General features: G+C 36.8%; 1 protein-coding gene across 2 annotated transcripts; it reads left to right on the forward strand.

The window, feature by feature from the left end:
• The first annotated feature begins 842 nt into the window (after positions 1 to 842).
• On the forward strand, positions 843 to 16,793 carry LOC125840641 (uncharacterized). Of its 2 annotated transcripts, XM_049519618.1 has the most exons (8): positions 843 to 1,163; positions 1,434 to 1,724; positions 4,862 to 5,145; positions 6,186 to 6,314; positions 13,517 to 13,639; positions 15,016 to 15,123; positions 15,890 to 16,068; positions 16,373 to 16,793. In XM_049519618.1, exons 1-8 carry the CDS (start codon positions 1,016 to 1,018, stop codon positions 16,494 to 16,496), a joined length of 1,386 nt encoding a protein of 461 aa, XP_049375575.1. In that variant the 5' UTR covers positions 843 to 1,015; the 3' UTR covers positions 16,497 to 16,793. The 2 variants fall into 2 exon arrangements, with proteins under 2 accessions (XP_049375575.1, XP_049375576.1); XM_049519619.1 differs by lacking the exons at positions 15,890 to 16,068; positions 16,373 to 16,793 and adding an exon at positions 15,187 to 15,566 and having other exon boundaries at positions 933 to 1,163.
• Positions 16,794 to 17,309: the final 516 nt, after the last annotated feature.

Here is a 17,309-nt window from a genome sequence, read left to right on the forward strand (position 1 = left end):
CATTCTAAGCTATTTGACTAAGTTATTTGAGTAAGTCAATTTGATCATTGTATTAATGTTTTAAGTCTTCCGCTGAGTCAGTAAGTCATGCCAAGGGTTCGCTTGAGGCCAGCAATGGTGTTCGAGTGTCAGTCTCGCTCAGGGTGTAGGCTCGGGGCGTGACACCATCTTTTGTAGCTTTTAGATATCAGAGACGAGGGTGAGCACTTGGTGTCCTAGATCAACCTGTATTCTTCTGTATATATGCTTAGCTAGTCTTTTGACTTTGAGACGACTTGTTGTGGTCCACTTTTGGGACTTGTATTTGTTCATATTAGATAACTTTGTACTCGTGACTTCCAAGTTCTGGAGAGATTCTAGTGTATATAGATTTTGGTTTGCTTTCGTTATTGTCTTGTTTTTATTGCTAGTGTAATTATTGTCTAGTTCTACCTTTATACTCACTACTTGTCGTTCTAGGTACGGGGTTGACTTACCTACTTGTGGGTTATAGTAGGTGTCTTCATGACTTGAAAAATTGGATCGTGACAAATGCGTACCCATAACTCATAAATTTGTATAAAAGCTTAACCGAGAGATTCTAAATCGTAAAAACAACAACAAAGCTAAAAGATCATAACATTTGATCAGTAAAATGCAAATTCATAGCTCAGAAATTCGTAAAGATGCTTAACACAAATCCTAACTCGTAAATCAACAACTAACTCGAATAGAAAGACAACCCACAAAATGATCGTAACATTTTATCTGTAAAATGCAAATTAACTTGTTAACTCGTATAGAAAGACAGATAATCAAAGAAGCTTAATTAGTTAAATTTGGTCCTTAACTAAAAAGAAGAAATTCAGATGGGAAGAAAAGAGCTCCATAGTTATAATCACACTCCAATCCACTTAAGTATAATCTTTTCAGCCCTCTCTCTTCAGCTTCCAGATATCACTCTCACCTCTCGCCGGCGATCTCCCTCTCACCTCTCGCACTCGTCAGTAGTAACAGATTTCCGTCGGCAGCAAATATGGCTCCACCAAAATCCGTCCGTTCAATATCTCAACAAGCCTTCGATGAATTGGTGAAGGAAAATATTGAAGATCTTGGAATGGATTCCACTGAAGCCCTTGAAGACGCTATTCAAACCCTAACTCTCCAAGGCGTTGATCTCTCCGGTATTCTCTGTTAAAATTATTTGCATTTGTAGTAATTACTATCAACTACCTCTGTATATATTCCTTTTTATTAGATTTGTTTACTGATTACTGAATTTCATCTTTTACAGAAAAAAATTACTGTTTGATTCTCTAAATTTCATGTCTATTGCGAAACGGAGATGTAAAACTGTAACCAGATTAGATGACATTGGGCTTTATAAATGCTCCAGTTTGTATATATTGTGAAAGACTAAATCTTACTTCAATCTGTTTTATGTCCGCACTCAGGGATTGTGACTAGCATTTTGGGTTCTGGGGAGGAAAATCCAGTAATTCAATCACTTGAGAAGCTGAAGGAATTGGATCGTGATTGGAAGCAGGGAGGCGGGGATGAGACTGATGTGAAGGAAATTATTGAATGGTTAGATAAATTGAATGATGCGTGTAATGTTGATGGATCAGGAAATGCTGCTATAGCAACTAAGAATGGTGCTATAGAATTGGTGTGTTCGATATGCGGTAAACTTGGGAGCGAGGGCCTTGTTTCAGCTCTGAAGACATTGGTTTCCTTACTTCATGGTATGATACATATATTACGTATATACAATAATGTTTCCTGAGGGAATGACTGTTAGTGGAATTTGATGTGTTCTGTGGGTTTGGGGATTGATTATGTTACTTGTTGGTTACTTTAAAGAAGAAGAAATAATAGATAGTTTGATGCATGATGAAATACGTCCTTTGTTTCTCTAAGTCACGAGCTGTCAGGTTTTCAGTACATGATACTTATTTTCTTAGTATTTTATATTGGCTGAAAATTATGATTCTAGTTCTTGTTTTTAATGGAACACTTTAGTTTTGGTGATTTACTACAAATGCCGTTAATTAGGTTAGATTTGTCAATTTTGTTTCCTTTTTTTCCCGTTCAGTTGTTGTAATTTACTATAGGCATGCATCTAGCACCAAAATAAAATGAAGGTTTGTAAGCTAATCCTGCTTTAGAGAAAGCAAATCCTAGCTCATACTTCTCATATCAAGTATTATATGTTAGTACATAATTTGGATCACTAGGACTCTTTTGTTGCAAATCTTTCAGCATTTATGTACACCTTTCATGCATCACTAGCAGATATAGAGAATGAAAAGATTATGCATAGTGCGCTGGTGTACTATTCTGAAACTTGTGATGCAGAAATCTCTCAAGATCATAATGATAAAAAAAAAGAAATCTGTCAACATCCTACTTTGTAGTTTGTTATGAAATGACATACATGACTCAGAGGGTGTTGGGACTTTTCGGCTTATCTACGCGTTTAATAGAATTAAAAATACTAATAGTAGCTTATAAATTAAACAAGCCAAAATCCAGAAGTTCATTACTCTCAACTTATGATTTGTCAGGTTGTAAGCACTTTTGGTTTGACCAATTTTTTTTACTATTTTATCCCTAGTATTAATTCATATCCCTGAAATATCCTTACTGCAATGATGGTATTTTGGAGAAAACTGAAAAGAAGCTCTCTGGATGGAAGGCTCAATATCTTTCACTTGGAGGACGATTGATCTTAATAAACTCTGTTCTCGATTCTCTGCCCACTTATGTGATGTCTCTATTCCCAATCCCAGGAAAAGTAGTGGAAAATCTGGATAAGCTAAGGAGAAAATTCTTATGGCAAGGCAACAAGGATGGAAAAGGCTATAGCTTAGTAAACTGGGAAACTGCTCTACTTAGCAAAGACAGAGGGGGGCTGGGAATTAAGAATTTGAAACTACAGAATGAGAGCCTATTGAAGAAGTGGTTGTGGAGGTACACTGAAGAGAGAAATTCCCTGTGGAAAGAGGTGATCATAGCAAAATATGGTGAGTTAAACCCTTGGTGTACAGAGATCACAACAGAACCTTATGGTGTGGGTGCATGGAGATCAATTAGAAACTTGTGGTCACAAATGGAGACAAATTTATATATCAAGGTGGGAAGTGGCACTAAAACAAAATTTTGGAAGGATGTTTGGATAGACCAATCCCCTCTTAGAGATCTCTTTCCAGGTCTCTTTCAAATTTGTGGAAATCCTGATGCCAATGTTGGCGATTGCTGGACTGAACAGGGCTGGGATCTAGTTTTTAGAAGACTTCTCAATGATTGGGAGGTGGAAAGGGTGGCTGAGATATTAGGGATGCTAGGCGGAGTGACCATCAATGCAAATGCCACAGACAGGATGTTGTGGAAGCACAGCAAAGATGGCCTCTTCTCAGTCAACAGTGCTTACAGAAGAGGTCTCCAGGTGATGGCAGGGAGACCAACACACCTCTGGAACTATTTTTGGAAGGGGGATATTCCTACAAAAGTGAAATGCTTCACTTGGCTAGTGATAAAGAGAGCTTGTTTAACACAAGAAGTACTTCAGAAGAAGGGTAGACAGCTGGTCCCTAGGTGTTTTTTATGCAATTTGACAAGTGAAACTAACAGCCACCTCTTCTTGCACTGTAATTACACTGCTCAAATCTGGAATTTGTTCCTTAGCATCTCAAATCTGAATTGGACAATGCCAGAACGTACATCAGACGTGTTGAAGAGCTGGGTAAGGAGAGGGGGTACCAAGAGCCAGAAGAGATGGTGGAGGTTAATACCATCATGTATATGGTGGTCAATCTGGAAGGAAAGGAACAGTAGATGTTTTGACAATAGATCCAATTCCATACACAAGGTCAAATGGAATTGTATAGTATCTCTACTTTTTTGGTGTAAACAGTTGTGTATAGTAGATACAGATCAGATTGTAGATTTGATAGGAAGTTTGTAATTGACACTTTTTGGTGGTGGCCAGCATGCCCTTAATGCTGAAGAATACAACCTTACCAGTTTCAAAAAAAAAATAAAAAAATATCCTTACTGCAATGAAACCCCTAACCCTGTGCATGATTTCACTCCCTCACCTTTTACACGATTTCTGTCATAGCCCGGGTACCATCAAGAGCAATCAAGGTTCTTAAGAAGCTCTGTACGTTGAAAGTGATCTGATTGATTTTGTGCTAAAGGATTTTGTTTTGCAATATTTGAATTGAAGAACTCATATACATATATGTTATACACTTGCTGAGAACAAAAAAAAAGGTAAGAAGAAATGACAGTGGAGAGTTAAGAATATGAGTCTATCAACATTGATGTCAAGTGCTTGTTTCTTTTATGCACTTATTTTTTGTGTTATTTAAGTAGGTTTTTTTACTAACAAATTTTACTCAAATTATTAATATCAAATTTTAGCTTTTCATTAAATAATTTTTTATATTTATCAACAAAGAATGAGACGTAAATAATTTTATATTTGTTTCAATCTGAAATGTTGAATCTTGTAAAAATCATGTTTTATTAGTGTAAATGGTTTTAAGGCTGTTTAAGTCATTTAAACAGAAATAAGTGCATATGGACACTTTTATACTAAGTACTTCAATGGTATATTATCAATTTTAGCGCTTTATTCTAATACGTAATTGCTTATTTATTCAATTAGTTTCAACACTTAAGTATTTTTTGGCACTTAATACTTATCAACTACTTTAAATCAGCTAAGCCAAACGGGCTCTCATATTCCTACAATGCCAATTTGACTTTCGTATTATTTTGGTTGAAATTTCGGATAGTTCTGCATTCTCAGTAGATGGGAGAGCTGATATCATCAATGGAAAATGTCTAATATGCATAATTGTATTGTGTGCAGATCTACAGAGCACTGAAATATTTAGGGAGACTAATGGTCCAAAGATGGTTATGAATATCCTAAACAATAGGAAAGAAAACTTAAGCATCTTGAACAGTGGATTCGCTGTTGTTTCTGCCGCTGCAACTGGGAATGAGGTCCTCAAGGAGGCATTTATGAACTTGAAAATTGATGAGCTGATTCTTCAATGTCTAAGAGAATTTAGTAGGGGGAGCATTCCTTGTTTATATGATGCTGTACGAGTCCTGCTAACCTCTGATGATAATCGTGTTGTGGCCTCTGAAGTAAGTGAACATTTATAGTAGTTATTGTTATTTGATGTTAATTGCTCATCAAAATCAGAATTCTGATACAGGTGGAATAACTCACATGGACAGAGTCATGCAATGTATTTTGTTCCATAATAAGTTTCAGATCAGGCTAATTTTTTGACTGAACAGGATAAATAGGACCTGTGACCTGGACTAGTCTATAATAATTTCCCGAAAGCACCACTTTATTTACTGGGTGAGCAGTTGATCAAGTTGTATGGTTGCATCGATCAATCACGTATGACCAAAGAAATTCAAACATTCACCACATGAACTATAGAAAACCTGAAGATTTCTCACTATTTTATATTTCTGGACAACCCTGATTTTATCACCTAATAAGAGTTGCATTATCCTAGTTGTCCATCATATTGAGCAATATTTTTAAGTTTTTCTTTTTTGATAGGTAATGTAAATTTATTAAATATAGAACCAAGAAGGTACTTTGAAGTACAAAGTAAATTGTTAGATTTAACTTCTTTTGTGGCAAACTAAATGGCACAGATTGCTTTCATGATTTAATGCTTTGACCAGTTTTCCTTTATTATTTGGTTATTCTTTAAAAGTGAAGATATGCAACTTCTCTTCTTAATTCTAATGTCAATTTTTTTTTAATGAATCTTAAGCTTGTTCGAATTAATTCTCAAGCAACTATACTTTCATATGTGGAGAAAAATATTTTTTAGTGGATCCAGTATTGCTGATCAAATGATTGAACTACAGATCCATGATCCTTGACTCCAGATAAACCATTTATACGTTCTAATGGAGGAGGCTGTATTAATAATGGATCTTTAACTGCTTATCCTAGATCCAGTTATTATTGATTTGTGAATGTTCTGGTTTATCAAGATATCAACTGGGCTGGGAGTTGGTTGAATTGTTAAGGTAGGCAGACCTGGATAATTAAGAAAGTATATGGCTATATCAGCAATGATTGAATTTCTTACGTTGCTCTAACGCATGCTCTAAACAGTAAGACGTTCTGTAAATGTTATTGTTCTTAACTGTAGGTTTATGGGTATGCCAGAAGGTTTGCAAAAATAGGTATTGTTGAAGCACTTGTTGATTCACTTCATGATGGGATCAAGGCGCCTAGTCTGGTGTCTGCAAGTGTTGCTTTAAAAGCTATTGCTGTTAATGTAAGTACTGAATAATATATGAAATAACTTGAAGACACAAGGAATATGTTAATTAAATACTTTGCACTTTGCATATAAGCATTCTTAAACCCCTTAATCTGAAATCTTCCTTGCATCTATTTAAAATTTATCATCCCTATTATAGTTGACATTTTGAGCTCATTACAGAATTCGGAATGTAGCGCTCTTGTAATTATGTTTCAACACTTGTTTCTGGAGTCAATATACTCTTTAACAGTAAAAATAAGTACATTATCTCTGTTAGAATAGAAATAAGTATTTCCTACTTAGAATAGAAATAAGAATAGGAATAGGAATAGGAATAAGAATAGGAATCCTAGTTGGAAAAGGATTCCAATGTAGTGTCTATAAATAGGGTCTCAATGTAACTATTTAGATACACAATTCAATAATATTTTTCGTATATATTTCTCACATGGTATCAGAGCATTGGTGAGAACAAACAAGTCACCGTATGTCTATGTCAATTTCCGGTGACTGTTGGGTCTGATTTTGTTATACTTTTTTCTTTCTGTGGGTGTTGTGCGAAAACCAACACCACCACGAGGCTCGGAAAGCCCCCGCGACCAAACCCCAGCCAAAACCACCGGAAAACACCACCCCACGCGCTCTCACGCGCCTATCGGAGGTGGCAGTTTCCGGCGAGATCTGTCTCACGCGCCGGCGCGTGAGGGCTTTTCTGATCATATTTTTTTGAGATTTTTTTGACAGTTGGGGTCGTCCAGCCAATCCGACCAGGCCCATACTGTTTTTGACCAGATCCGATCGCCGGAATTAGAGTTCCAGCTATTTCCAGGCAGTTTCTGGCGACTTTTCTTCGAGATTTGAATTTTCCGAGACAAATTTAGCATAATGTCTTTTGGGTGTGATGTTTTTGGTTCCAAAAATATGGGGATTGGAAGTTCTAGCCCTATAATCACTTCAGAACTTTTATTGGGAAGTTCAAACTATTTATCTTGGGCTTCCTCGGTTGAGTTGTGGTGCAAGGGTCAAGGTGTCCAAGATCACTTAACGAACAAGGCTTATGAGGTAGATGTAAAGGCAAAGACTAGTGAGGAAGATGCAAAAGCCAAAGCACAATGGGAGAAAGTAGATGCTCAATTATGTAGTCTCCTATGGCGTTCTATTGATTTCAAGTTGATGCCCTTGTTTCGCCCATTCCAGACGTGTTATACAGTTTGGGAAAAGGCTCGTGCTTTATACACTAATGACATATCTCGATTCTATGATGTGATATCTCGATTGACCAACTTAAAGAAACAAGAATCCGATATGTCTACTTACTTAGGACAGGTACAGGCAGTCATGGAGGAATTTGACACATTAATGCCAGTTACTACGAATGTGGAAAAACAACAAGAACACAAACAAACATTGTTTCTAGTTCTTACTCTTGCTGGACTTCCTCCTGATCATGATTCTGTACGTGATCAGATTTTAGCTAGCCCTACAGTTCCTACAATCGATGAATTATTCTCTCGTCTCCTTCGTCTTGCGGCACCTCCCAGTCACAAGGTAGTTTCATCACCCACTGTTGACTCATCTATTCTTGCATCTCAAACCATTGAAAAGCGTACATATCAATCTATGGAGAATCGGCGAGGAGGAGGGCGTTTTGGGAAACCTCGATCCAAGTGTAGTCATTGTCATAAGCCTGGACACACTCGTGATATATGTTATATTTTGCATGGTCCACCACCCAGTTATGATCCTATTGTTCTAAAGGAATATAATGAGTTCCTTCGAAATCGCGCAAGTAAACAGACATCTCCACCAGTAGCATATGGTGCTCAACCTAATCAACCATCCAATAATGCTCATATTGCTCAGACAGAATATGATGAGTTCCTTCAGTATCGTGCAAATAAGCAAACGTCTCCACAAGTAGTTTCGGTTGCACAACCTGATGTCTCTGTTGCGGGTAATTCTTTTGCTTGTGTGTCGCAATCTAGTACTCTTGGAACATGGGTCATGGACTCTGGGGCTTCTGATCATATCTCTGGTAATAAATCACTTTTATCCGATATTGTTTATTCACAATCTCTTCCAGCTATTACTTTAGCCAATGGGATCCAAACCAAACCAAAAGGGGTTGGAAAAGCCAAACCCCTATCTTCTGTCACCCTAGACTCTGTTCTTTATGTCCCTGGTTCTCCTTTTAATCTAGCATCTGTTAGTCGTTTGACGAAAGCCCTACATTGTAGCATAACTTTTTTCGATGATTTTTTTCTCATGCAGGACCGCAGTACGGGACAGATGATTGGAACAGGACATGAATCACAAGGCCTTTACTATCTTACCTCTTCAAATTCCTTAGCAGCATGCTCCGTTACAGATTCCCCAGATTTAATTCACAAACGTTTGGGACATCCGAGTCTATCCAAACTGCAAAAGATGGTGCCTAGTTTGTCTAGTTTATCCACATTAGATTGTGAGTCGTGTCAACTTGGGAAACACACTCGTGCTACGTTTTCTCGTAGTACTGAGGGTCGTTCAGAGTCTATTTTTTCATTAGTTCATTCTGATATTTGGGGTCCTAGTAGAGTCAGTTCCACCTTAGGATTTCGTTATTTTGTTAGTTTCATTGATGATTATTCAAAATGTACTTGGGTTTTCTTAATGAAAGATCGTTCTGAGTTATTTTCTATTTTCAAAAGTTTCTTTGCTGAAATACAAAATCAGTTTGGTGTTTCTATTCGTACTTTTCGTAGTGATAATGCCTTAGAATACTTATCCTCCCAATTTCGGGAGTTTATGACTCACCAAGGCATTATTCACCAGACTACTTGTCCATACACCCCTCAACAAAATGGTGTAGCTGAAAGAAAAAATCAGCATCTTATTGAGACTGCTCGTACTCTTCTCCTTGAATCCAATGTTCCATTGCGTTTTTGGGGAGATGCAGTTCTTACGTCTTGTTATTTGATAAATAGAATGCCCTCTTCTTCTATTCAGAATCAGGTTCCCCATTCCATACTGTTTCCTCAGTCACATCTCTATCCTATCCCTCCTCGTGTCTTTGGGAGCACATGCTTCGTTCATAACTTAGCCCCAGGAAAAGATAAATTAGCTCCTCGTGCCCTCAAATGTGTCTTTCTTGGTTACTCTCGAGTCCAAAAAGGGTATCGTTGTTATTCACATGATCTTCATCGATACCTTATGTCTGCTGATGTTACATTTTTTGAGTCTCAGCCTTACTATACATCTTCTGATCATCCTGATGTCTCTATGGTCTTACCCATACCTCAGGTTTTACCTGTGCCAACCTTTGTGGAATCTACGGTTACTTCTACATCTCCAGTTGTAGTGCCACCACTACTAACTTATCATCGCCGTCCACGTCCAACCCTAGTCCCAGATGATTCATGTCATGCGCCAGACCCTGCTCCTACTGCGGACTTGCCTCCTCCTAGCCAACCGCTTGCACTTCAAAAAGGTATACGATCCACTCGAAATACTAACCCACATTATACCTTCTTAAGTTATCATCGTCTATCATCACCCCATTATGCATTTGTGTCGTCTTTGTCCTCTATTTCCATTCCTAAGACTACAGGTGAAGCACTTTCTCATTCTGGATGGAGGCAGGCTATGGTTGATGAGATGTCTGCTTTACATAAGAGTGGTACTTGGGAGCTTGTCTCCCTTCCTGCAGGTAAATCTACTGTTGGTTGTAGTTGGGTTTATGCAGTCAAAATTGGTCCAGACGGTCAGGTTGATCGACTTAAGGCTCGCCTTGTTGCCAAAGGGTATACTCAGATATTTGGGCTAGATTATAGTGACACTTTCGCTCCTGTGGCTAAAATTGCATCTGTTCGTCTTTTTCTATCTATGGCTGCCGTTCGTCATTGGCCTCTTCATCAGTTGGACATTAAGAATGCTTTTCTGCATGGTGATCTTGAGGAAGAAGTCTATATGGAGCAACCACCTGGTTTTGTTGCTCAGGGGGAGTCTAGTAGCCTTGTATGTCGATTGCGCAGGTCACTCTATGGTCTAAAACAGTCTCCTCGAGCTTGGTTCGGGAAGTTCAGCACAGTAATTCAGGAGTTTGGCATGACTCGTAGTGGAGCTGATCACTCTGTGTTTTATCGGCATTCTGCACCAAGTCGATGTATCTATTTGGTTGTTTACGTTGATGATATTGTTATCACCGGTAATGATCAAGATGGTATCACCGATTTGAAGCAACATCTCTTTAAGCACTTCCAAACTAAAGACCTTGGCAGATTGAAGTATTTTCTAGGTATTGAGGTTGCTCAGTCTAGATCAGGTATTGTTATTTCTCAGCGCAAGTATGCCTTAGACATTCTTGAGGAGACAGGGATGATGGGATGTAGACCTGTTGACACTCCTATGGATCCGAATGTTAAACTTCTTCCAGGACAGGGGGAGCCACTTAGTAATCCTGAAAGGTATAGACGACTTGTTGGAAAGTTGAATTATCTCACAGTGACTAGACCTGACATCTCTTTTCCTGTGAGTGTTGTAAGTCAGTTTATGACTTCCCCTTGTGATAGTCATTGGGAAGCAGTTGTTCGTATTCTGCGATATATAAAGTCAGCTCCCGGTAAAGGACTACTCTTTGAGGATCAAGGCCATGAGCATATCATTGGATATACAGACGCTGATTGGGCAGGATCACCCTCTGACAGACGTTCGACATCCGGATATTGTGTTTTAGTAGGAGGTAATTTGGTGTCGTGGAAGAGCAAGAAACAGAATGTGGTTGCTCGATCTAGTGCAGAATCAGAATATCGAGCAATGGCGACAGCAACTTGTGAGCTAGTTTGGATCAAACAGTTGCTGGGAGAACTAAAATTTGGCAAAGTTGATAAGATGGAACTTGTGTGTGATAATCAAGCGGCTCTTCATATCGCATCAAATCCAGTGTTTCATGAAAGGACTAAGCACATTGAGATTGACTGTCACTTTGTCAGAGAAAAGATACTCTCGGGAGATATTGTTACGAAATTTGTGAAGTCAAATGATCAGCTTGCAGATATCTTCACCAAGTCCCTCACATGTCCTCGTATTAATTACATCTGTAACAAGCTAGGTACATATGATTTGTATGCATCAGCTTGAGGGGGAGTGTTAGAATAGAAATAAGTATTTCCTACTTAGAATAGAAATAAGAATAGGAATAGGAATAGGAATAAGAATAGGAATCCTAGTTGGAAAAGGATTCCAATGTAGTGTCTATAAATAGGGTCTCAATGTAACTATTTAGATACACAATTCAATAATATTTTTCGTATATATTTCTCACAATCTCTTTTATATCTGTGCACATGTCCACCCTGAAAGTGATAAACTGTTGATGATAATATAGATCTGTGCTGGCTGTAGTTGATCAAGTTTTTCCTGCAGCATTGTCATCAATTGAGTAATCCCGTTAGATGGGTTTATAAATCTTATAAATAGGAGATGGTTTTTGTCACAGGTCATCTTATCGACTTGCATAAACTTCCCGTGGCTAATAGGGAGAACTTTAATTTAATTGTGGATCCATTAGAAAAACTTGGGGGTAGGTTAAATGATGTTAATCAATCATTTCAGAAGCTAATTGTCACTCATCTTTTTCCTGAATGATTGCCACCTTAGTCCTAATACACAATGCCTACCTTGGCTTACACAATTAGGGGTTGTTTGGCATGATGTATAAGGAAAACAAAAGTTAATTTCTCAGACAGTCACTCAACTAATAATTTTTAGCTTGGAAAGTCACTCAACTTTGTTTTGTAACACAAAAGTCACTCAACTATTGTCATTTCATCTAGACATCTACAAAGTCCCTCAACCAATTCAAACACTATATTCTCCGTCGTTATATAATGCCACACATCCATAATTTGAATGGTAAACCTACAAGAAAAGTAGGATACAGGATAGAGCTACTATGAAAGGTAGGGTTAATAGTAAATAAAATTATTAAATAATAAGTAAAGACAAAATGAGAAAAAAAATATTAAGGTAACAATGCGATCACACCTTGATCATTACACAAAATGGGTGTATATGTCGTTATCTAACAATGAATTTAAACGATGCGAAACAATACAATTTCTGTAACAATCAAAACAAACATTGTATTTAAACTAACAATGCAATACAACGAGTAACAACCATCCAAACAAGGTGTTAAGCCAAACTTTTAAAAAATAAAAAGTGGTTCATTCCGGTTAAACAAAAAGCGGGTCAATTTAATGGTTAATTAAAATAATTTTTCTTTCCCAAAAAAAATGACTTGAAAATTTCCCTGCCAACAATATCTACCGAAAATGTCGTTGGAATTGGTTGAGTGATTTTGGAGGTGAAATGACAGTAGTTGAGTGAATTTGCTGTTACAAAACAAAGTTGAGTGACTTTCTGAGATAATTGTCATTAGTTGAGTGACTTTTGTGTTGCAAAACAAAGTTGAGTGACTTTTCTGTTACAAAATAAAGTTGAATGACGTTTTTGAGATAGAAGTTGTTAGTTGAGTGACCGTTTGAGAAATTAACTCAGAAAATAATCATGGTATATAATTTGTTATAACTTTATCCAATGCTTGGTTGTAATTTGAATCATGTATAATTTAACTCTTGTATAACTTAATACATCAATTGGTGTATTATTTTATACCACCAATAACATGGATCGAATCAATGTATAAGTATATATGGATAAAGTAGCAGAAGGACAAAACTACTATTATCTTTTTCCTAGAAATCAATGAAGGTCATGCATTCAAGAGTATAATTGTCAACTCGATACTTTTTAGTTTAAAAAATAAATAAACACTTTAAATCAAATCTTGTATCTCCAATTTTTGTGCAATTAACCAATCACATCCAACAAGAAATAATTTCTGGATTACTAATCCCTACATTATAATCCTCGTATAACTTGTCTTCAAACCAAACTTCCCCTTAAGGTAAGAATATCTTATGGAAGGTTCAGTGAAAAGTTGGATATCTTCCATCACATTTGAAGTGTTTCAAAGTAGGTCCTTAGAACTTTGCAAGTGATAGAAGCAGATAACAACCTTTATTTACAGATAAGTGTAAGTTTTGTAGTTGCCTTTCGGTTTCACTAATAACAAACTAATGCTTATAACAATTTTCCTGTAGTTAGTGACTTGCAACTTTGACTCAGTTGCTCCATAATTCCTAATTGTTAGCTGTCACTTTTGGATTCAGGATGATATATGCAGAGCTGTTGCTGAAAATGGTGGTATAGACGCAATTCTTCGATGTATAGATGACAGCAGTGAACAGGGTGAAAAAGTCGTAGCCATAACTTGCTGCTCCTTGTTATCTAAGGTGCAAAGTTTATTTACAACTTGAACTTAACTTTTCCTGTTTCTTCTTTCCTTGTGTTTGATTGTTATACTGGGGTGTGTAGTTTTGCATGTTTTCTGCTGAGCAGTTTTTATTATTGATCTATGAGAACTGATCTTATAAATAGTGTCTTGATATTTCATGATCCTTTATCATATGTATGGATGTACTTTAGAAGGCCCAATTGTGTCAGAATTTTTTTTGGGGGGAAGTGTACAGATGGCCCAATTTTGGGACCCCTATTTAAGGCATAGCCGAAGCTTTAAAGTTTTGTAAGTTTATCCACTTTTGAATCATCTTTGATACGCCAACAAAGTTTTAAAAATCTGGGTCTGAACTCTGAAGTTACAGACTACAGACATATGGGTCTGAAACTAGGCTTGACACAACCAAACGTCAATCAATTTGGAGCATGCAAACTTCAGACGTTTTGTTTGTAGTTTTGGGTCTGAGCTCTGAAGTTACAGACTTCAGACATTTGGCTCTGAAGTAGGCTTGACACAACCAAATGTTAATCAATTTGGAGCAAACAAACTTCAGACATTTTGTTAGAAGCTTTGTCCTGTCAGTTTGAAACTTCAGATATTTTTTCTGAAGTTTGGCCTGGCAGTCCAAAACTTCAGACCTGTATGTTTGAAGTTTGGGGGACCTAACTTCAGACCCCGATCAATACCTTCTTTCTGGTCATTCTAGTGGTGATTAGGACATTGAAACATAGTTGACCACTCATCCTTCTCCATCATTGCATAGGGCTCTAGTAGAGGTAAATAATATAATAGAGAAGACCTCTAGGATATCAGTGCAAGTTTCTTCCTCATAAACGCTGAGTTCTTAACTCAATGTTGTATTCTTTGGTACTGTACTTCAATGAATCATGCTTGGGATCATTTGCTGCGTATTCACTATGTAAGCTAGCAACATAATTTTCATTAAATTCAATGCCAACGTAGCAATAAGCAACTTGGGCCACACCTTTACTCAAGCAACAACTATGAAGATGCAGAGGAGTATACAGACTTTATCTGAAGTTTGTCAATACTAGCTACAAGTTAAATGATTTGAGATGGATATTGTTTAAATAAAAGGGTCAAAACTGGCTATCAGGTGCAATTCCTAAAATTTTGTTCATAGCATATTTGTACACATTAAATTTGGTTTTTGATGTATAAATTGTTTTTTTTTTCTGGAAAGTAGATTGAATATTCTGAATCATGTTTAATTTTGTTTGTCATTACTTATCAAGTTTTCTGGTTGTGCATGTGGAATAAGAACTTCAGCTTTCTTTTGGTCCCCGTGAATTGATTATCTGCTATTCTTCCTTTCTTAAAATTAAATTTTTAATATATTATAGTGAGCAGTTGGCAGGAAGTGACATAAACAAGAGTGCTATTGTAGATAAGGATGGCATGGACAAGCTTATGAAACTTGCAACGAGATTTTCCGATGATCCGGCTGTGCTACATGAGGTAATACCATTGATATAAGTTTATTATGTCTTGCAAGCCATATAAAACATTTCATTTTTTCAGGAATCCGAATTTTTCATATATCAGTCCATCTTCTGTCATTTGGGGTGTTTCATCGTCACAAGCTATCTCGTATGCTGATTTGGTGCTGAACTTCCCATTACCTGTTCCATTTCAAATGATTTTATCTACAAATACAACATTATTTGCAATAAAATGGGATAAACCTATAATTATGTCAGATGAGTCAAGATAATAAATTGTAGAAGATAGATCCAATTCTCATTCATCATCACATCAGATGCGGTAATGAAATGTCTACCCGAGTCTATCAAAACAGGCTTGGCTTTTCAATATCAAAAAGCAAAAAACAGGCTTAGCTTTCATAAGACTTCTCCAAAAATGGGAAGCATTTTGCTTAGGTAGCCAATTCGACTAAGTTTGATTTTTAATATACTTGTTGCGAATCACATAGTCCAAAGATCATTAAACTCGAAAGCTAGTTTGGAATCATATTTTGCAAGCATTACAAGATTGTGGTTTCTTTACATTTTTTTATATCCAAACCTCCTTTCCTTTTGCTTTTACAAACAATATCCCAGTTGACAAGGTGTACTTTTTTTTCTTTTTTTTCATTCGTGTCATTGCATAGGAAAGTCCTATTAATTCCATATATCTTTGCGAACACCTCAATAGGTACAGAACTATCTGCATGTATACAATTTAGGCACCAAAAGACCTCTTTGCTACTCTTTCCATGTTTCAGGTTATGTCTATGATAACTGTACTGTCCTTGAGGTCTCCACATAATGCTGCATGTGCAATTGAAGCCGGAGCTGGTGATATTGTTATCCAAGCTATGCAGAGGTTTCCAGAATCAGAGCTACTGCAAAGAAGCTCTTGTTTCATGATCCGAAATCTTGTGGTTAGGAATCCAGAAAACAGGCAAGTGCCCCACCACTAGACTTGTTATTTGCTTGCTGCTGATATGTTAAGGATTTGATGTGCCAGTTTGTAAGGGTAGACGGTTGCAAAAAACTTATCTGCACCTGGCATCTGTACCAAACCAATACATCTACTTAAAACTCTTATCACTTAATCATGGTTAGTTAACATATATTCTCACTTCAATATGTATCACAAAATCATGGGAAAGTAATGTGGTTTGGTGCAAATGCTGGTTGTCAGGAAGTTTTTTCTCGGCCAGTCTCATAGGAACTAAGTTTGACATTGTGAATGTTTTTTGCAGAACTATTTTGCTTGGTAATGGCATTGAGAAGCTTATAAGAAAGGCTAAGATGAATTACAAGAGCTGTAAGAATGCTGCAACTGATGCTCTTAGGGATCTAGGACTAGATAACTATAACTTGTGAGTCCCTGGAGTCCAAGCTTAGATTTTGTGAAATCCCATTCCCCGCCTCCTAATGCCATCGGTAGATCATTTATCTAATATACCTTCCAACCACCACCATCCAAAGTTCAAAGGTCACAGTGCTCCCCAACTCTTTGGGTCCGGAAAAGGAATACAATCAATGCTGTTTATGTTAAGCTCCCTTGTGAAAATTGCTTGCAGATACGCGAATGCTTACCGTCTATCCATTGAAAGGGATGAATACTGTTGGAACGGCTTTGTGGTTTTGATTTGGATTATAACACAAATATTATCCCTATCTTATTTAAGTGTACAAGTGCAGCTTCCTATGACTCTCATTAGGGGTGTTCATCGTTTGTTAAAACCCATCCAAATTGAAAACTGAACCAAATCAATTAAATTATGGGAAAAGAAAATATTTACTATTTATAGCTATATAATTTTAATACATGTACTATTCATTTTTACTCTCACCGTTCCTTTTTATATGTCTTCCTTACTATAAATAGTTGGTCCATAATACTTGTTATTTCATAAAATAATGCATAAATTATAATATTCTTCCTATTATAACCCTTGATAGTTAATTAGCCTTGAAAATAAATATTTGACCAACTTGGGAAAATTAATAAGTAATTAATATTCATGGTAATTACTTCATACATTTATTAATTACTCTCACCATTGCATTACTTAGGGGGTGTCAAAAGAATATGAAAAATTGACCAAACTAAATCGATTTATGTCTTTCTTCAATAAAACTGTGGACTTTTATTCAAGTGTATAACGAACAATTCGGATGGTCTTTTTCATT

Source organism: Solanum verrucosum, unplaced genomic scaffold (assembly GCF_900185275.1).
Source record: "Solanum verrucosum unplaced genomic scaffold, falcon-dt-bn FXZP01000176.1, whole genome shotgun sequence".
Lineage (NCBI taxonomy): Eukaryota > Viridiplantae > Streptophyta > Magnoliopsida > Solanales > Solanaceae > Solanum > Solanum verrucosum.

What these genes read in the sequence shown, in the direction of transcription:
- LOC125840641 (XM_049519618.1), top strand. Translation starts at nt 1,016, where the DNA reads ATGGCTCCACCAAAATCCGTCCGTTCAATATCTCAACAAGCCTTCGAT. An exon ending in ATTGGTTTCCTTACTTCATG is followed by an intron (nt 1,725 to 4,861) that starts GTATGATACATA and finishes TATTGTGTGCAG; the next exon opens with ATCTACAGAGCACTGAAATA. An exon ending in ATCCGGCTGTGCTACATGAG is followed by an intron (nt 15,124 to 15,889) that starts GTAATACCATTG and finishes TCCATGTTTCAG; the next exon opens with GTTATGTCTATGATAACTGT.